Genomic DNA, 22,171 nt, shown 5'->3' with positions numbered 1-22,171 from the left:
TTCTACGTAGTCTCCATTGTTGACGTCTTTATAAAACAACAGATTATTTTCTGTCATAAAACAGATCTGGCTTGTAATAGAACAAATAATGTTCTCATTTAAGGGTTTCAAGGTTTTCTTCTTACACTGACTCTTAAGCCTTAATAGCAAAATCTGCTCTTGATGTTAATAAATGGCATGACACACTACATCTACAGAGAGCTTTTGACAAACCTTATTTTTCAGAACTTTGGTGTGTGGTTTACTCAGGTGGCTTCAGTTTCAATTTAGCAAAATTGTATTTCCTATTGGTGCTGGAGCTCAGGAAATGTTACTGTGAACGCATCTTCTGCAGATGATCCTCTGTTCCCTTTCCTTGTTGATATTTTTCTTTCTTAAACTTTGTTGCTCAGAATATCTTTAATGCTAGCCAAGGAGTCAGGGATTTGGACGTATTTTCATGGACTTCCAAAGCTTTTTTCCCCCAGGTGAGTTAACTGTAAGGAACAATAAGCATGGTCCAGGTGTCTCAGCATGTGCAGCAGGATTGACATTGTCTTTGAGGCTTTGCTTAGAATTAGGAAACTGAAAAGTTACCAGAGGGAAAAATCTGAGCAAAGTGCTGCAGTTGAGTTTCCCTCTCCTCTTCCTCCAGTGTCGTGGCTTTAAATGAAGGAGCCCTCGCTCCCTTGCAGGGCTGCCCAGCTGCAGGGGTTCCTCCCACAGTTTGCTCCAACTCCCTTTGTTCAGAATGACCTCACATAGGGAGTGGTGCTGTGGTCTGGAAGCTCTTCTATGCAGCCCCAGCCTGTTCTTCTGAATTGTCCTTTTGACTATTTAGTTTACATAAGGGGTTGGGAATTGAATGAGAAGTAAACATAAATATATATTATATATGATTGAAATTTACCAATTTTATAGTCTGGTATACGGTCCACATTTGTATATTGAAAAAAATGTACCTATTAAGATTACTTAAGAATGACATGCACAGTTACGATTTTATGTCCACCAATTATTTTCATATGGTTTAATACAAAAGTTCTTTTTATCTTTTAGGAAAAAAATGCAGTTTTCTAGTGACTCTATATGGCTTCATTAATGACTAGACAATATGAACTGTCTATTAAGACTTTCCTGTATGACCTTGGTGACAGACGGTCAGGAGCATCAGCTCTGTCATGCTAGCCCCCCTTGGTTCCCCTGAAGTGGATTAATGACCCCGGGAGATAGGCCACTGAATAACACTCAAGCACTGTCCACGCTCGGGTTTACATTTGGCTGTTATTTTTAGTGTCAACACGAAACTTTAAAAAGCACAAAAGTTTCCTCCTCTGACATAATACACTTACTGAAGTTTACTGTTGAGAAGTAGCAATTTTTAAATGTTTATTCAAAAATCTTGTGATTATACTAGCACTGTTCAAAGTTTATATCCTATTATACCTTTAAATTTCTTTTTAATGTTCTCTTTACATTTATAGAAGTATATATACAGATTTTTACAAATGATCATATGAATGCCTAATTTAAGTTTAGTTTACTTAGAAATCTAGTATTTTTGAGTCACTAATGGTCTCATTTCCAGTAAGTTGTCAATATGTAAATAACAGTGATATATAAATGTAAATAAATTATTGCCATAGTATATATTTGTTTCAGGAAAAATTTGTGGTCTTTTATTACCACCAGGTGATGATTTACAAAGTATACTGTGAGGAGCCTAGGTTATAGGTACATTTTATAGAGATGTATATATAAAATCTTGAATATATATACATCTGCTAATATAAAGATACTTGTAGAAATAAAAAATCTGCTATAAAGTTTATCATGTGTAGTGCTAGTTTTATTTTTTATATAACTTTATTCTTATTTTTTCCTAAATTTATGTGTGTCTCATTATAGTTATTTTCTAACTCTATGTAAATACAGTTCATAGAGTTCATAATACGATATTTAAAAGTAGGCTTGTTTTTCTTTAAGAAGTGTAATTGTAATTCAATACTTGCCTGAGTCCAGTCATCAACACCAGTAATATGGGAATATGACTTTGGAAAACAGTAATATAGGAATAGAAAACAGTAATACGGGAATAGAAAAAACCCAGTGTATGCACATTGCTATATTGCCCTGTTTGTTCCATAGGAAATATTTCATCACAGTATTGACTTTCAACAGGAAATACAGAGCAGAATCTTTTCATTTAGAAATAATGCTTTTTAATATGGAAATTGAAATACAGTTTACTTTCTTTAAAAATGTATCTTTAGTGCCAATTTCTCCTCTCTACTAAAAATATGCCTTTTTTTTTTTACTGCCACTACCATTGATATGTCATAGAATAGTGCTGGCCTAGCAAATTAGAAAGATATTTTCATTTGTCCTGAGGTTTGCAAAAATCTTGTAAGCATTATTTTATGTACTATAGTACTACATTTCTCAAATTTGGAGGCACAAGAGACAAAAATTCAGTTAATTTCCTGTTCCTGTTTTTTTTTTGTTCTCCTCAAATTTACTTTAAATATCAATGTTTAACATTGAGTGGTTTCTTTAGTAGTATTAGTGTTAGCTATTATTTTAATTATATATTCCTAATTGGAAATCTTATAGACTTGCTCCAAAAACTCTTAATAAGATTATGAAAGTAGTAAAAGACTATATTTTGTTTATTTTCTTTTCCTATTCAATTTTTCAGGAACCTAAAACTAATACTGATGACTTTTTCAAAGACATGAACTCCTGCTGCCCACAGGAAGCAACAATGCAAGAACGAGATCACCCGTTCTTGAGAGGCGGGCCAGGCATGTACAAGGTAGTGAAGACGGGGCCTTCAGGTCACAACATCAGAAGCTGCCCTAACCTTAGAGGTATCCCAATTGGAATGTTAGTTCTGGGAAACAAAGTCAAAGCAGTGGGAGAGGTATGGATTCTTGTAGCTTCATGACTTTATGATACTCATTTTTGTTGCAATATAATCAAGCATCACTTTCCTTCCAGACTGTCATTTCCATCTCAGGTTCTTAAATGTTCATGCTGTTGACTTTTACTTGGTTTGGAAACACTAACATAATTATGTGTGCTTTAAGAAAATTATTCTCATAAATATCTTGTGAAAAGAATATTTGCATTGTTTATATTAACATCTAAGTTGTGTTGTATATATAAATGCTCCTCATTTGGATATAGCTTTTCATTATTCTAACTGTATGTTATGGGTTGTCAGCACTTAAAACATTTTCTATGAGTCGGTATGGAGATGTGACCCTTCAAAAGTTTCCATTTCTTTGTTCCCATTCACAGGTCTCACTGAAGTCCTGAGCAAATAAAATTATTCTTTAGACCACTGTGGCATTTGCCTCCGCAGATAAGCTTCAAGATGTAGTGTGTCATGCTATTTCTCAGGGTCAGGGGCATTTCAAATTACACTGTAGGCACCAGTAACCTAGGAAGACTGCCGCTACTTCCTTAGGACATTTTAGGTCTAAAAAATACACCTTGGGTTTTGGGCATACTTGAAATTATGCAGAGGTGACCTTTATGCGTTAAAGATATTATTTTTATTAGAGGCTTATTATTATTAAACAGTATTTCACAGATGTTTTAAATTGTCTTACCTCAGGCTGTGGTCTTAATTTCAGAAACTAATTTCCCAGTAGAAATGTGTTGCAATCATTACATTGTTCAGAAACACTTAAGCTTAGTATTGGTTTTCACCCGGATGCCCTGAGAGAGTTAAGCCAATCAATCATGCTTTCTGTTATGTACCAGGTAACCAATTCTGAAGGTGCATGGGTGCAGCTGGATAAGAACAGCATGGTAGAATTCTGTGAGAGTGATGAAGGAGAGGCATGGTCCTTAGCTAGAGACAGAGGCGGAAACCAGTACCTACGGCATGAAGATGGCAAGTTGGCTTCAATTTGTGATTCGTTTTCATGAAACTTTTAGTATACATACCTTTTATGTTTATTGCATTATCTTTTCCTTAAAGAGGTTATCAAATGTTTATCTTTTAAGTAAAAGAAAATCTAAAAGTTTAAAGATCTTACATCTAACAAAATTGACTTGTAAAATACTTGAGTACTCTATGAATGTCCATAAAGGAGAAAATCACAAGAATACTGAGAGTGTAGTTATGTGTCTTTGTTTAAAATAAGAACAACTTGCTTTTGTATTAATAACTTTAATTTGTCCACCTCACTCTTCGCTGCAAGTCTGGGCCTGAAGTTTCACTGCTACCATGAGCTAGAAGTTCAGTTTCCAAAACTAATGTCAGTATTGTATGAGGAAATCTCATTTAGCTGAATTTCCTCTCAAGAAAGGAATGCTGCATAAATGCATAGCATCTTTGTGTGCATTTTTTTTTGTTGGAATTAGCTTTCAGTGCTATTTTTCCAACATTGATATCACCAAGATTTCTGTCTTGATGCTTTTTGCTGGTGTTGGTGTTGAAAAGACTTCTTTAAGCTCAGTGTCTTATGGGCAGGCCATCTTTGTATCTCACTTTGTAAACACTTCTGACACATACTAGCTAGCTCATTATAGGCTTATGCAAATGCTAGCTCGTATAAAACATCATAGGATATCAAGCTAGAATTTTCAAGAATATATATCTATTCATATATTCATATATGTAGTCTTTATTCTTAATGTAGTGTCCAATTTATTTTTATAAATTGTAAATTTTTTGCAATAAGATTTACTTATCCAGAAATATACTCAGTAATAAGAGGGGGCCACTTAAAAGCATATATCCAGCTTTTTTAATTTTCCCTATATACTTGATTAACCAAAGGAATAATTTATAATATGCTTTGACCTGTTAAGCTGGTCTGACTGAGAGTAATTCCTGAGGGATTACTTTAAATCAAACCATTACAAACTCTTTCTTAGGATTTTCTCTGATATATGAACAGGGAATAACAGGGACAAAATTTAACTTTATAGCTGTGACTTTTATTGTAGAACAAGTTCTGCTGGATCAGAATTCTCAACCTCCTCCTCCAAGCCCTTTCTCAGTACAAGCTTTCAATAAAGGGGCAAGTTGCAGTGCCCAAGGATTTGACTATGGCCTGGGAAATAACAAAGGTAGGCCTCTGAATGTGACTCTTTCTGCTTAGGCTTCAGGACAGTTTTGTTACTTTTTACTCATTTTTTTCCTTCCCACAAATTGTTATTAAAATGTGTTCATACTAAAACTAAGACCCAAAGTGCTTAACAGGTGTTCTTTTTCACAATATTGTATCATATTAATTTCTGCCTAAGTTTCCTGGATTTCTTAATCATATTGACTATTTTAAAGTCACTCATTCTGAACTTGAATTCTAAAGACCTAAATCACTATGTCTAGTAAATAGTTTGTTAACATGACCTGTGATTAGGAGAGTAATGCAAATGAGAAACAAAGAATTACCATTGAAATGTACTCTTAGGAACGTTGTATATGAGCTTCATGAGTTATATATGGTCTTAAATCCCTAACTGTTAGATTACAGTTATATGAAATATTCCATTTGAACATAGTATAAATAATGAACTAAAATCTATAAAACCAAAACTACTAAAGTATTTTAATATATATGCATTAATGAACAGGTCAACATCATGGAGAGTCTAAAGAATTCTTCTAGGATAATTTGTTCCTGAAATTGGTTCAAAATTGCTTTTATGGGTAAATTCAGATATATTCTTTCTAATACACCTAACCTTGATTCCTTGAAATTTTGCAATATTGTGAGAAGGCAGCCGCCCACTGAGGGATAAGGGAGGAGGGTTGTTGACAAGGAAATAGTTTGATTTTTAAGTTTATTTAAGCCAGGTATAGTATCTTATTCCAGTAAGTCCAGCACCAGAGAGAGACAGAAGGCTAGCGTAGGCTCTATAGTTGACTTGAGGTCAGGCTAAGTTACACGCATATCATACAGACCTATCTCCAAAACAAACAAACACCAGCTTTAAAAATTGTATTTATCTGGCTTGCAGTTATTTAAAAATTAATAATGAAAAGCAAAATTGGATTGCTGTCTGATAAAGTCACATTTATAATTAGGTTTACTAATGTCCACAGGCTTGGCTTTCCTCTCCTGTCTTGACTGAGTCGCTTTCACGGGCTTATGCGGCTTACAGAGAAGGTGCTGGCTGGGTTCTCTTAATGTTCCCTTTTCTCTATTGTTCAACTCTTACATGAGAGCTTCACTGCTTACTTACTGCCTTTGATGCTAAGGAACAATGTGTCCAAATCTGTGTTTATTTTAATGTGTGCTTTCCCTGTGAGCCTGTCCTCTCACCCTGCTGACTGCTCTCAGGATAGATAAGTCTGTCTTTAAAATGGAATTCAGTCAAGCAATGTAAAAATAAAATCACTTAATAAGAAATATAAGTCTTGCTGTAAGCATTTATTGAATGGAAATAAAAAGTACTTTTAAAGTGCTTTTGTAAAAATTTACAATAACATGCATTTAGGAAAATATGTATATCTACTGAGAAAATATTACAAAGGTTAAATTTGATGAAATGCGTCTAACTACTATTTAACTTAACTATTTTCTCTTGATTTTTCTTTTTACTGCACAAGGTTAAGAAATTGCTTGCAAAAGTATTTTGATTTAGAACAATCCAAACAGTTCTTTATAAATTAAAATATTTTCTGGAATGTGAGGTATTTTTTAAAAAAGAAAAACTCAGTCAGTACTTATGTAATTTAAATGCATAATCCCATAGAAATCTGTACCACTTGAGATTTTTTACTTAATTTAGTAAATATATCCAGAAAGACACTGTCAGTTTCTTCATTGACCTGACTGAAGGCTTTCAGCATCATGTAAAGTACTTGAAATGCATATGTTTTCACAAATACAGTTTTTTATCTAATTACATTATTTCTGTCCTTACACTAGTTTATTAATATCCTTCATGTTTAATTATAATGAAAAATATGGATCAAATTAACTAACTCATTCTTTTTTTTTTTTTTTGTATTATAGAAGTTACAAAATGTAGCAAAGGAATTCCTGCTTTTGCAAAAAATACAGTTTCCTTAGCAGAAATCATTTCTAGAAGCAATTGTTGACTTATGACTGTGATGTAGTTGCATTGCTGAGTTGAAAATATACTTTCTGTCCATTGAGTATACCTTTCAGGAACATGAAGTTAAGGAAGTCGTATTTTCTGCATGGAACATTGTGCAGATGAGGGAGGATGGCAGTGGTTCTTAGTGAGCACCACAGGATCAATACCTTTTACCATACTTAAGGTCTCCTTTCCTCGCTGTCTCGTCCTCTCTCAACACAGTATTGATCAACTGAAATATCCTGTATTCTGTCATAAATATTAGGGGATGTTGTATATGAGTTGTAGTTAGATTTGCTTCTGTTGACTACTATATAAGACTGGTGAAGTATGTCCATTGAAAACCTCCAACAACTCTGATGTAGAATCAGAGCCCTAACGTGAGGACAGTGACCACCGGCTTTCCCTTTTCTGAATTGGCATAGCTTTAATTACTGTTAATTTACTTGACTGTTGTAAACGCACCATTTACTTTGCCATTTTGGATGTTATAAGTAACAAGTTGTAGTTTTGACTGTTTTGCCTACTGCAGGTGATCAACTGAGTGCCATATTGAATTCTATTCAATCACGGCCCAATCTCCCAGCTCCTTCCATCTTTGATCAAGCTGCCAAACCTCCCTCTTCCCTAGTCCACAGCCCATTTGTGTTCGGACAGCCCCTTTCCTTCCAGCAGCGTCAGCTTCAGAGTAAGTCTGCCAGCCTTCCTGCCTCCTCAAGCCTTTCTGAAGCTTGTCTCTAGGTAGCCGTGACCTCAACCGACTGCTTTGACTTAAGTAGATGCTATCCCACCCATAGTTCTGAAGTATTTCAACTGTTCAGAGCTAAGATGTTCTGCAGCAACGGCATTTGATTTAAATAAATATAAAGTACATAGACTTACTAGATCTGACCATTGTTCTATTTTAATTCTAGTAAATTCATACTATAAAACATGTTAAGAAAGATATTTTTTATCTCGTTTTTTTAATATGCATGGTTTTAGTAAGCATTAGTTATAGTAATAAGTTCCATTGTTTCATTGAATTTTTGTTATTTGGTACAAGCCCAAAAAGAATAAACCTGCTTCACTATGGCCGTGAGGTGAGAAGGGAAGTACTGGCTTGTTTGTTCTACATGAACTTGATACCTATCCATGAACTGTCAAGCAGTTTGGAGTTCCATGGTTTCTTTAAGTTGCCATCTCCTCACCACCTTTGTCTTTTGTCCCTCATGCCTTATCTGGGTCACTTGATTCCAGTTTTACAGTCTAGGGCTCCTCTACCCTTTACTTAACCATAACAGTGACCTACATGGTTTAAAACAAACTCAAACAAATCACACTTAACTGAGTGTTCATTTCTCTTAAAAGCCTCCTGAGCCTTTCCACAGAAATAAACTGTACTCTGACAACAACAGGTTCTCTTGGCATTTCAGTTCTCCTGCTGTCTGATTAAACACACTGAGTACGATGTCTATGGAAGCCTCACTTTCCAGCTTTTTGTTTCATTTGTTTGTTTGTTTGTTTGTTTGCTTGCTTGCTTGCTTGTTTGTTTGAGGAAATGCCTGGAATTCAACTCTGAGTTTTGTGTGTGCCTCTTACATGACCTCTTCACTTACACTGCATTCACAGTTAAGCCAAAGTTACTGTGTTACAGCAAGACTTTGGTAACTGTTGTTAGGATTACTTAAGAGAATACTAGCCAGTCTAGACAAAAATTATATTATTCATTGGTGTAGTATTATCAACATAAATTAAAGACTATACAAGAATGTTACCCTTCATATAACAAGTTTATAGTATAGAACAGGTTTATAGTATATAAGAAGCATGTTTAATACAAGTGCTTTGGACATGCAATTGCATTCACTCTCTACCTTATTGACGTGTCTCTTCTCTTAAGACTCTCCAGGAGACAGACTAGTGCGAGACACTTATTTTTCCTGTCTATGATAAGCAGTATTTCAGAAGAATGAAAGAAAAGTGAAAACTTAGTCTTGTCTTAGTAATTTTATGATGCACCAGATGTTTTATCATTACATGTGCTCTGGTTGCAGGATGTTCTAAAGGGGAAAAATAGTACAATCAGATGAACAATTCTTATTATAGAAATTCAAATTCATTCAAATTTGATTGTAATAAGATAAATTTGCCTAATAATGATCCCATATGTTGGGCTAGGGATGGGTGTTTGCTTATGATAAAGCACTTGCCTTTTCTGTGTAAGGCCCTATAGTCTTCCCCCATGAAGAAAGATAACAGTAAATTTGATTTATCCAGCTATGCTATATTTGCAAATGTTTTTATGCCAGTATAATTTCATACACATTATTTATGTCATTAGTACCACCAATTCTTTTTATTTTAATTTAATTTTTTTCTTTTTTTGCTTACTCACTTTATGTTCACTGACCCTCCCAGTCCCCCCCCCCATAATCCTTCCCTCATTCCTCCTCTCCTTCTCCTCTGAGTGGGTGGCGGCCCCCTATGTATTCCCAGTCACCCCCCCCCCATAATCCTTCCCTCATTCCTCCTCTCCTTCTCCTCTGAGTGGGTGGGGGCCCCCTGTGTATTCTCCCTCTCTGGTACTTCAAGTCTATGCAAGGTTAGGTGTTTCATCTCCCACTGAGGCCACACAAGGCAGCCCAGCTAGAAGAACATATCCCACAGACAGGCAACAGCTTTTAGAATAGCCCTTCTAGTTGCTCAGGACCAAGCTGCACATCTGCTATATATGTTCTGGGAGGCCTAGGTTCAGCCTGTGTATGCTCTTTGGTTGGTGATTCAGAGTCTGAAAGTCCCAAGGACCCAGGTTAGTTGACTCTGTTGGTCTTCATATGAAGTTTGATCCCCCCCTCAATCATTCCTCTCATTCTTCCATAATAGTCCCCAAGTTCTATCCACTGTTTATCTGTGGCTGTCTGTATCTGTCTGAGTCAGCTGCTGGGTAGAGCCTCTCAGAGGACATGTTCCTGTTGCAAGCATAACAGGGTATCATAAATCGTGTTAGGGACGTGCTTGCCTGAGGGCAGGGTCTCAAGTTGAGCCTGTTATTGGTTGACCATTCCCTCAGTCTCTGCTCCCTCCCCTGTGCCTGTAGGCAGGATATATTTTGGGTTGAAAGTTTAGAGAGTTGGTTAGTGTCCCTATAGCTCCACTGGGATTCCTACCTGGCTACAGGAGGTGGCCTCTTCAGGTTCCATATCCCCAATGTGGTGAGTCAGAGCTAAAGTCACCCCCATTGATTCTTGGGTGCCTCCTCTATCCCAGTTCTCTGTGTTGTCCTGGAGATGCTCCCTGCCCTCACCTCAACTCTGTCAGCTGCAGATTTCCATTTAGTTTCCTGGCCGTCCAGCCATCTCTCCTGTCATTCCCACAGCTGATCCTGAGCCCCTTCTTCCCCTTTGCATTCCCCTCTCCCCAGTCCCCTCATGCCATCTGCATCTTAGAATTTTGTCCTCCCTTCTAAGTGAGATTCAAGCTCCCTGGTTTTGGCCTTCCTTCCTCTTTAGCTTCTTTGGGTCTCTAGAGTGTAGCACAGGTATCCCGTATTTTATGGCTAACAACCACTTATAAGTGAGTACATACCATGCATGACCTTTGAGTTACCTCACTCAGGATGATATCCTCAAGTTCCATCCATTTGCCTGCAAAACTCATGATATCTTGTAGGGTAGCAAGATAAACAGAGAATTCTCAACAGAGGATGGCCGAGATGCACTTAAAGAAATGTTCAAAGCCTGTACTCTGTGTTAGTCAGCTAAGAACCACCCATACTCCCACTTCCACCACCCAGCCTAAGCTGACTTGCCCCACACAGCCCCATCATCACTAACAGACAATGCAACACATTTCCACTGTTGCCAGTTGCTGTATTTTCCCTATGCTCCTTAGGCATTAGGGAAATGCAAATCAACTCCTCCATGGTGCGTGCCAAGGGTAGGATTGCAAACTGGTACAACCAATTTGGAAACCAGCTTGGTGGTTTCTCAGAAATTGGAAATAGTTCTTCCTCAAGATCGAGCTACACCACTCCTGGGCATATACGCAAAAGATGCTCCACCGTATCACAAAGACACTTGATCCACTATGTTCATAGCACCTTTATTCTTAATAGCCAGAAACTGGAAACAAATTTAGATATCCCTCAACGGAAGAGTGCATTAAAAAAATGTGGTACATCTACACAGTGGAATACTCAACTATTAAAAACAAAGACATCATGAATTTTTCTGGTACCACCAGTTCTTTACCACCACCTTACAGCAAACTTGAACTGTGGCCTAGGTAGACTGTAGGATGTATGCTGAGTCACTGCTTTCCTGTACCCCTACGGTGGCAGGTCCTTAGATCATTTCTTAATCCACACAGTCGCAGCAGAGTATCACTAAACTCTGACTGCCAAAGTCCAGAAATCAGAACTCTCATTAGCATAACTTTAAGGAAATATGGGACTAAAATATACTCTTAATATTTGAAAATAATTTATTCTTATTTTTAATATCATGTTAGGAAAGTCAGTATAACAAGCATTTATTAAGACTAGAGCTTTAGTGCCATGTATCCCGCTATATTTTATCTTTTTATATACTGTGTTGTATTTAAACCAGACTTGTTCTCAACACCAAATGAGGATTATCTTATAGTTTTATGTTAATAAAGTAAAAATATTATTTCAGTGATCATATTGGCCAATTTCGCCTATACTGACAGCAGTACCACAGTGTATTTCACACTTTAATGCATCCTCATCTGAAATCATACTCTCTCTGATTTACTAGTAAAGCACACATCACATAGACAGTGACTAAGCAATTGTCCCTAGAAGGTTGATAGTAAAGTGGCTGTGGCTGCACCAGACCGTTGCTACTGAGGACAGCCGCCATGCTTCGCCTTCACTCTCATCTTCATAAACACTGCACAGCCTATTCTTTAATGCACATTTTTAAACTTCTACTTAGACAGATTGACTCCTTTCCTTTTATAATGTTACTTTTTATGGATTGCATTAGAATAAAAGAAAAACCAATTTCCTAACTGTTGTAGCTCAGGTTTTCAGTTAGCTAGACAGAATCAACAAACAAAAGGCCCACGTTAGCATTAGCATTTCTCTTGGCTTTATTTTTAGTACTTTCTGGGATATTTGATTTTACTGGTAGTTTTTCACGGCCTTTAGAATTTACAATAATCTGTACATTAAATTAATGTAATCACTTTATGTGTGTGTGGGTTTTATGCATACTTGTTTCTGTCTGTGTCTGTGTGTACACACACAGCTGTATGTGTGTGAAGGCTAGAGTTCAACATCTGGCTACCTTTTGAGCCAGGGTTTCTCACTGAGCCAGGAACCGGCTTGCTGACTGATTCTCTGACCAGTGAGTTGAGGGATCAGCCTATCTCTGCCTCCTCAGAGCTGGGTTTATAGATATGTACCCCAGCCCCAAGGATTTGCATACTGGGCTCTAAACCTCATGGTTCCACAACAGACATTTTCCCCACTCAGTCATCTCTCAAGCCCCCAAATAGATAATTTGTTAATTGTCAGAATTTTATATCAAATTATTTTAGATACTATGCAAATATTCTTTTTATGCAATAGACTATTATGCAAATAACAATTATATTATAGAATTGTTGTTTTAGAAGAAAAATATAACAGATTTCCCTTGTGTGTGTATGCCAAGTTTAGGATTTTCTTTACTGTTCTACCGTTAGTAACTTTAAACTTGTGGAACTTGAAAAACCAATAACTGCTTTAGGAATGTGGTTCTAGTGAGTTATGATTCCTAAACTGAGAAGGGTCGACCGTGAGTGAGAATATTACATTCCTAAAAGAGTAACCATGTTTTGTTTAGGTTGGTTTTTTGCTTGTTTGTTTGTTTGCTTGCTTTTGAGACAGTGTCTCACTGTCTAGTCCAGGCTAGCCTGGGACTCACAGAGATTTGCTTGCCAATGCCTCCTACTTTCTTAGTGTTGGTAATAATAACGTGCAGTGTGATTAAGATAATCTACACTCTTGAATTGTTCATTCAATGCAGCAATTTCCATTATATTGTCCTTCCTAAAATTTCATTTTCGGTTCTCTCAGTATTGCCTAATAGGAACCTAGAAAGCCATTGACAGGGTCACAGCTTGATGCTAACACATAATAGGAAATTTTAAAAATAGAATACAAAAGTGAATTTAATAATACATTTATCTTTTTCTAAAATAAGTGCTCAACCTGGATTTTATTTCACACATGTAACACTGTGTTATAACACTTGAAACTTTTTTGTCAGAATCCATGAAGAGTCATTCTCTTCTTATAGCTCTCTAATGGGTTAGGTGTTTCTGACAGTTTGTGTGTGGTGTCAGGAATGGTCCCGAAATCATGCATTCAGACCCAAACCACATGTTTTTAGAATGCTTTACTTAATAAAATGTAAAAGTTTTACTGTTTACTTATTTTTAGTACATGGATCATAGCTCTAAAGTTCAGTTTTGTGACAGTAAATAAAGTGATCATGAGCTCTGACACTACGGATCAGAACAGAGACAGGAAAGAGGTAAAGACACGCTAGTACAGAGAAAATGTGGTTGTAAGGGTGGGTTCTCATTAGAGTGGCTGGGACACAGGCCTGGCTGTGAAGAACTAGTGACACCCACAGCAGCACAGTGTTTGAGGGGGCTTCAATGAGGGACAGGGACAATGATTCAGGTAGGCACTGCAGAGACGCTGGATTGTTCTTTCATTATTATTACTGTTACTATCTTTAGTGAAGTATTTAATGTCTAAAAAATAATTCATGTTGTACAAATGAATTAAATGATTGGTCTCACCTGTAGAATTTCATTATTTTAAAAAGTCCCTTCTTAATCTTCATAAAGTGTTTTCCCCATTAACCTTTTCTTTTGTGTACAGTCTCAGTATGTTCCTAGTCACACTCTATTTCCTATAGTCATTTTACAGTATGCATTTCTGACTCTGAGGAAATGTCAATATTTACTCTGAATGATACGTAGCCTGGAAAACATTTACAGGTGTTTGTACTCACATTTAAGACATTTTGACTTACACACATGCTATAGTTCCTCACATGTCTATGGATGAGAACATCAAGTTAGTGACCTTTCTTTGGCGTTCTGGCCCCACCCATCTTCCTGATAAGCCTGGTTCCTACAGACTGAAGCAAGGCTGCCAGGAAGGAGACAACTTTCACAGCCAATAGACTGGTCCCCTGCAGCAGCTGCCACTTTCTAGTTTGTCTCTTTGTTGTTGATTCCTTTTAACACTGCAGTTGAACCTAGGCCCGTGAGGCTGCCAGACAGGCTCTCTTAACACTGAGCCATCTTCCCATGTCTAGTTTAGGTCTTGAAAAAGAGAAAAACACCAAACATATCACCCTCCTAACAGTCTCAACAGTGGCTACAAACACTGCACCTAAGATTTAAATGCATAAGAGTCTCTTTGCAGCTCTTGATTTTCATAGATTTATGCAAAAAGAAAACCATCCAAAAGTAAAGTGTAAAGTTTTAGTTGATGGTGGATTTATCACCCTGTCTCTGTCAGCTTTCCATTTTTGATTGATCCCGTGGTGTGAGATTTCCTTGTGAGCCTTAGGACCTCCTCTGATGTGCATGAGCGTTGACAGCCTTGTAGCCTTACACTCCTGGAGTCGGATTTATTTCCCTGTTGAGTGTGTTCTCTCTTTGGCGCTTCATCTCTAGTTTCGGTGTTGTGTTTTGTTTTGTTTTGTTTTGTTTTGTTTTGTTTTTTGTACCCTTCCCACAAGTGTGCATCATTTTGCACCTGTGGGTCCAACTCCCAGATGGTCGTAAGCAGTGCTGTAGTCCTGTCAATGGTCTATGATAATAACGTCCATGTCTTTTGATACCTAGCTTCATCTTTTCATTCTATCTCACCTTTCAGACAGTACAGATGCCATAAGAGTGAGGACTTCATTTTCAGCAGTGTATTTTTGGTCTCTAGGATGATTGCTGATATATAATACTCAATATTGTTCGTCGAGTTGTTTCTCTTTTTTAATTTGTATGTCATGCATTTTTTAAATCATCTATAAGAATAAATCAGTCAAAAATATCACTCATGCTGTTCCAGAGGTATGTGCTATATATGTAGGTTATTTTTTTTGTGTGGGTATGTGTGTATATATATGTTGTTTGCTTGTGTGTGCATGAATGCATGCAGACACACATGTACAGGCAAGTGTCGAGTCCAGGAGTCTTTCCTGAGTGCTCTCCTTTATGGCCCTCTGTTGATTTTGTTTAAGACAGGGTCTCAGTGGAGCTGGGCTCACTGTTTCCTCTAGGCCAGCGGGCCACGGAGGCCCTGGGAGCCTCCTGTCTCCATTGTCTCAGAGCTAGGGCTAAAGTGTGCTGTGCTGCAGCCACACTTTGAGTTGATGCTCCCTAGCACTCACAGTCATGGAGATCCACACTCATGAGATCCACACTCATGGCCTCATGCCTACAGAGCAAGCCCTTAACTCACACATCCGTTTCCCTAGCTCTCTGGATTTTTATTTTAAAAAATGCTTTAAATAGTTATCTCATTACCAAAGTTTATTTCAGAGCTACTGATTAATTTCAATTGCCATCGTTGCAATGCAATGTTAGGGGGTGGTGAAAATTCAGCATTATTTGTGTTGTGAGACATTTTGCCCACAGAATTTAATATCATAGATAAAAGATCTATTACAAAAATCATTAAATACTGGGGTTAGCCTTAAGAAATGTAGACAAATGTACATTTGAACATTGGGCCATTCTAAGATAAACATTTTGGAAATAATAATAATAATAATGAAACCATTCATAAAACATGAAGACAATACTTAAACTACAAGTAACATTTTTTTCTCTACCATCATTGTTTCTATGTATAACCTTATTTACAGGTAAGCAACCACAGGAACTTAACAAACTAAAGAAATATTGCTCTAAATAGAAATGCTCAAATTTGATAAAGCAGATTACAAGCCTTATTAATAATAACAACATATTTGGACACACTACCCATACAGTTCATCTAAATACATTAATTTGACCTTTGTTTTAAATCTTAAGTTTACATGAACATTTTGAAAACTTTTAGAATGGTTTTAAGTAAGTGTATAATTGCATACCATTTGAAATGCTTTGTTCTTGCTTGTGTTCTCTAAGCTTTTCCATTGAATCTGTGCTGCTTCTTTGCCGATGTTTCTCACTGTAGAGTCTCCATCTCGCAACCTTGCTTCTCGTGAGCGCATTTACAAACATTTGGGTGTAGCTGGGCCTGCCTCTGCTCTCTCATCTCTGTCTCACAAACTGCAGGGTGGGTATGCATGCATCGTGAGCACCCGGGCCATTCGTAGTGAATGGAGGAGGAGCCTGCAAACCTTCATTTCACCACTGTCCTGTCTGTCCCATTCCAGATGTTAAATTAGGCTTTTTCATTTTATTTAGAATTTTGTGTTTGAAATTATGATGTATCCGTTTATATTATATTGTATTATAATTTATCCTATTATGTATGTTTATCATACCTGGGGTTCAGATATCATTCCTGTTAGTCTTTAAAGCTTTGTATGGTCTTAGGAGTGTGAAAAGGATTGCCACAAGATGATGTATGTGAATTGTAAAACTTGGATAAATGTGGTTTCTCATGGACAAGCTGGATTGCAAGCTTGTAGTGCTGTATGTAGCCTGACTAAGCAGCCTACCATTCTAATTGTTATAGGAATATTTTGGAAATTAAGTTAAAAGCTCTTTAAAAACTTGATTATTAAGAAGTAATACAGGCACAAGTGTCCACACAAACTACCCCTTTCTATGATGACTCTTTCTTATAGTATTTTAATAGTGACCTAATTTAAAACTTTTACATTTGGAAGTGCTCAGTGATTAACAGACACAGTTTCAAAATATTTAAAAGTATGCACTTGGTCCTTTAGAGTATAGCAACTACTGACTCAAATCCTTTTGCCATAATGTAATCTTTAATTAAAGGTAAGGACACTTGCCGCCAAGGGTGGCATCCTCTGTTCGATACCTGTAACCTACATGATGGAAAGAGAGAACAAATGAGCAGACTCCCACAGATTGTCCTCTGATATCCAAACACACACACACACACATGCACACATGCACACACACACACATGCACACCACAGGTAAATAAGTATGAAACAAAACCTTTAAGAAAAAAAGAAACATATAAATGATAAAAATAAAGTACAATAAAAAGGACCACAAATCAGATTCATATATGACATATAGACTATCAGGTCATATAACCAAATAATATGCCATATAGTATGACATATTTATTAATATAGCATTACTTGTATCATATTCTAGCATGATATTATATGCCCTGATTATAATTTGGCTAATAAAATTTATATTAATGATTTAATGAATAAATCCTCCCTATTTAACATGTTCAGTAACATTTAATTTGGTTGACTATGCAAAGTTTTTAGCTCATTCTTTGTAAGGATTCCTTATAGGTTAAAATTTCTTTCCTACTATTTAAGTTTACATATTATAAACATAATTATGAAACCAAATTAACTTCTGCATGTGAAGGTATGTGTTGTCCAATAATTTTAAGGAAGTATTTTTTTTTTTATTGTTGTTGTTATTTTGGGATATCAACATGATAATTTTTAGTAACACTTAATACATGCTGCAAAATTACTTGAAAGCCAGATGAAAATTGTAAACAAAAATTAGCTCACAGGTTTACTACCCTTAAAATTCTCTTTAAAAATATTTTTAAAAACATTTTGAAGATCTATGTTCTTTAAAAGTATTTAGTTGTGATTTGATAAATACATCTTGGGAAGAAATTCTCCATCATTACTTATGCACTTGAATTCCAACAGTTATTTGTTTTCACTTATAGAACTCAAGAAAGTATCACCTCTACTAGAGACATGGTTTCTAGCCCTCTCAGTGTACACGTGTGCATATATAGGACAAGTGATGTTCCCAGTACTTACAGGTTCTATTATTTAGCCAACAACTGTGGGTGTGTACATTGTACAACAATCCAGTATTGTGGATTCACACACTCCTGGGATAAGTTAGGACTCACCTGGAGCAGCTGTAGTTAATCTTGCCAGAGCCCTTCTAATTAAGTAGGAATCCTAAAATCTAAGTTGCTCTTTTCTATGAATTAGAAAATTCAGTTAAAAATTAATTTTGAAAGGATTCTAAATACGAAATGTACTACTTGTTTACTCTAATTCCTCGCTATGGGTTGTGCAGCTCCTAAAATAAGTGTGTTAAAGGTGATTTAAAACCTTCCATCTCTTTCCTGAAAAATGGCAACAACCACAAACACCCTAGTAACCCAAGTACAGCAAGCTTAAGATTAGTAACTAGGCTAGGCTGATGCTAATTCTACCAAATATAATGCATTTGTTATAAATGTGCTCTATACAAGGTCAATACAAGGTCAATAAGGTAAAACAAACAGCAACGCTGACCCCTTGGGGACAATTTGCTAGAGCTTGTTTGTCAGTTACTTCGGTAATCTTTGTTCTCCTAGTTAGCATTGACACTTTGCAATTTTTGTTATTTCTTTTTACAAGTGTATTCTAATCACAGAATATATTTTGAAAACATAAAAAAAAAAAAAAACGAGCATATAAGGGCCAATAGCAAAACAAAGGAGAGAGAGGGAGAGAGAGACAGAGAGAGGGAGGGAGAGAGAGAAAGTGAGTGCAAAACCAACTTGCATGTTTAAGATAGAAGAAAATTCATGATGGAGTAGAAATAGTGTTCAAAATAATTTTATTCTTTCAAAAGAACTATTTAAAAATTGTTTGCTACATATCGGAATGTTGTAGCTGAAGTAAATGTCTGTTGTACCACAGTGCCCTCCAAGGGCTTATTTTGCCCTCTCATTTCACTACAGAATTTTTCATCTTGATTCTAATCTTACGTGATTGCTGTCACATTTGCTGTGAGTATTAAAGAGTGGATTCTCAGAGAATCTGAATGTGTTGGATAGCAAAAGGAAAGGAAAGGAAAGGAAAGGAAAGGAAAGGAAAGGAAAGGAGGAAGAAAAATGAGTATATATTGTTCTTCCAACAAACTGGTTGAAGAAATGTCATATTCCAAAACTGTATCATTGAAGGGTCAACGACACAAACTGGACCTGGATTATTTTCCAGAAGGATGACAAATTCTGTAACACTTACTGCTCTCACATAAAGATGACTGCAGTATGACTTCATACACAGGCAAATCAGAGCACTTCTCTGCAGTACCTACACGTATTCCCATCTCCTTTTGTGGGGAAAGAGAGAAGAGGCAGTGTTTACTACCAGGAACCAATTCCGTTTTCTAGGACCTCTTTTCTAAACACATAGCTGTGTAGCTAGCTGCTTTGCTTTTTCCTGACACTTTAATAGCTTCCATCAGATTGCTCTCCTTCTAACACAGTCCTTGCACTACAAGCAAGAGTGCTTTTGTGCTTGTTTGCTTAAGAAGGAAATGTAATGTGAACCACCAGCTAGGGACAAAGCCTGACTGTATTGCTTCAAAGAAACCATATATGCAGAATAGTGAAATTAAGGGAAGGCCAGGATACCCAAACCAAGTGGTATCTGTGTAGAGTTATCGAGGGATTTGCCTTAGAAAGAGATTTTGGATTTTTTGGTAGTTGTGGTTTGTTTCTGTTATTCCCTAGGCATGAAGAGCCCAATTCAGACTTGTAGTACTCATGATGAAGATCCTATGGTTTTCTATCTGCTAAGCTACTAAGATCTTAAGATGAAAACTTTTTTCATATAACAGAGAGAGTGACTGGCTTACATGCTAATACACAACAGCTTTAGGACTTCCATACTTTATTATTTCATTGTAATCAAGACATTAAACTAAGATGTCTCCTGTATAGAGCTCTACACTAACCTAATTGAATTTACTTTTTACAATTGAATACAGTAATTATATAAATTGAGTTCCTTTGTTCAACAAGACCTATGCTGTTACCTTAAGTATGCTAAGTTTCACTCTCCTGAATATCGTACCTTGATTATTTTTGTATGGAGGATATATTTTTCAAAATTTAATTTTTAAAGTAGTTATTCTCTTTCTTGTATCTGGCTGAATTTAAATTCTAATTAGTTGCATAAGGGCTGTGGTTTATATATGTATCACTAATAGCTCATTTGGGTGAACACATACTCTTTATTCATATAAACATGTATTGTTGTAGCATGTGTAATGATAGAGTAGAAATTTTATGGGAAATATTTTCATTTTATTCTTAACATGTTTTGCATATGTGGTAAGTAGTGTAATTTTTGTAGCTTTTCTGTTTTAGTGTTTATCTTTATGTTGCATTTTATTAACAAGTTCCCTATGAAATGGATCATGCAGGTGACAGAGGAACTATCTCAACATCTTCAAGACCAGTCTCTACATCAGGAAAGTCAGAGCTGCCCTCTAAGCACAGCAGATCAGTTAAACCCGACGGGCGTGTGAGCCGGACTCCTACTGACCAGAAGAAGCCACGGGGGACAGAAGGCTTATCTGCTAGTGAATCCCTCATGTTAAAATCTGATGCTGCAAAGTTGAGGTCAGACTCCCATAGTAGGTCCCTGTCCCCTAACCATAACACTCTGCAGACACTGAAGTCTGATGGGAGGATGTCTTCTGGCTTCAGGGCCGAATCCCCAGGACCAGGCTCTCGGTCATCCTCCCCTAAGCCCAAGCCTCTGCCGACTCCCAGGTCTAGCCCATCTGGTGCAAGCTCTCCACGGTCCTCCTCACCACAGGATAAAAATCTACCTCAGAAAAGCACAGCTCCTGCTAAGACAAAACTTGACCCACCTCGGGAACGCTCCAAGTCAGACTCATATACACTTGATCCAGATACCCTCCGTAAGAAGAAAATGCCCCTCACAGAACCATTAAGGGGGCGATCCACATCACCAAAACCAAAACCAGTACCAAAGGATCCTAAAGACTCCCCAGGGTCTGAAAACAGAGCCCCTTCTCCCCACGTAGTACAGGAAAACCTCCATAGTGAGGTAGTTGAAGTCTGTACTTCAAGTACTTTAAAAACAAATAGTGTCACGGACAGCAGCTGCGATGACAGCAGTGACTTTAAGAGTGTGGATGAAGGCTCAAATAAAGTGCATTTCAGCATAGGAAAAGCACCGCTGAAAGATGAGCAGGAAATGCGAGCATCACCCAAAATAAGTCGGAAATGCGCTAACAGACACACCAGGCCCAAAAAGGAAAAGTCTAACTTTCTTTTCAAAGGAGATGGAACCAAATCTTTAGAACCAGCCAAGCAAGCCATGTCCCCGTCTGTGGCTGAGTGTGCCAGAGCCGTCTTTGCCTCTTTTCTGTGGCATGAAGGCATAGTACATGATGCAATGGCTTGCTCTTCCTTCCTGAAATTTAATCCTGATCTTTCCAAAGAACATGCTCCTATAAGAAGTAGTTTGAATAGCCAACCACCCACAGAGGAAAAGGAAATCAAGTTGAAAAATAGACATTCATTGGAAATATCGTCTGCTCTGAATATGTTTAACATTGCACCTCATGGACCAGATATATCCAAGATGGGTAGTATCAACAAAAATAAGGTCTTGTCTATGCTTAAGGAACCACCTCTCCACGAGAAATGTGAGGACGGAAAATCGGAAGCCACTTTTGAAATGTCCATGCATCACACAATGAAGTCGAAATCTCCGCTTCCTTTAACATTACAACATTTAGTGGCTTTCTGGGAAGATATCTCTTTGGCTACAATCAAAGCTGCTTCCCAGAATATGATTTTTCCAAGTCCTGGTTCCTGTGCGGTCCTTAAAAAGAAAGAATGTGAGAAAGAGAATAAAAAAACGAAAAAGGAAAAAAAGAAAAAAGAAAAGACAGAAATTCGGCCAAGGGGCAATTTGTTTGGTGAAATGGCCCAGCTGGCTGTAGGAGGACCAGAGAAAGATACCATCTGTGAGCTGTGTGGAGAATCCCATCCATACCCAGTGACTTATCACATGAGACAAGCTCACCCAGGTAAGCTACATCCTCTGAACTGTATCGCATGTTCTATAACACAGTTAGGTACTTGCTCGGGATTTTAGTTTGAAAAGAGGCACCTGTAGCTGATATAATATCACTAGTGAAGATCAAAGAC

The 22,171-nt window shown here is 37.0% G+C and overlaps 1 protein-coding gene across 2 annotated transcripts in view; it reads left to right on the top strand.

Annotated features, from left to right (window-relative positions):
• Positions 1-22,171, top strand: part of Mycbp2 (MYC binding protein 2) — a 237,483-nt gene that overhangs the window by 172,892 nt on the left and 42,420 nt on the right. The window contains exons 53-58 of one of the 2 annotated variants that reach the window (XM_029468874.1): positions 393-467; positions 2,678-2,902; positions 3,751-3,883; positions 4,945-5,067; positions 7,580-7,735; positions 20,407-22,050. In XM_029468874.1, coding sequence (XP_029324734.1) covers positions 393-467; positions 2,678-2,902; positions 3,751-3,883; positions 4,945-5,067; positions 7,580-7,735; positions 20,407-22,050 — 2,356 coding nt within the window. The remainder of the gene's footprint in view (positions 1-392; positions 468-2,677; positions 2,903-3,750; positions 3,884-4,944; positions 5,068-7,579; positions 7,736-20,406; positions 22,051-22,171) is intronic. The other variant, XM_021181915.2, reaches the window with a different exon arrangement.

Source organism: Mus caroli, chromosome 14, assembly GCF_900094665.2.
Source record: "Mus caroli chromosome 14, CAROLI_EIJ_v1.1, whole genome shotgun sequence".
Classification (NCBI taxonomy): Eukaryota; Metazoa; Chordata; class Mammalia; order Rodentia; family Muridae; genus Mus; species Mus caroli.
This window is presented reverse-complemented; position numbering and strand designations above follow the sequence as displayed.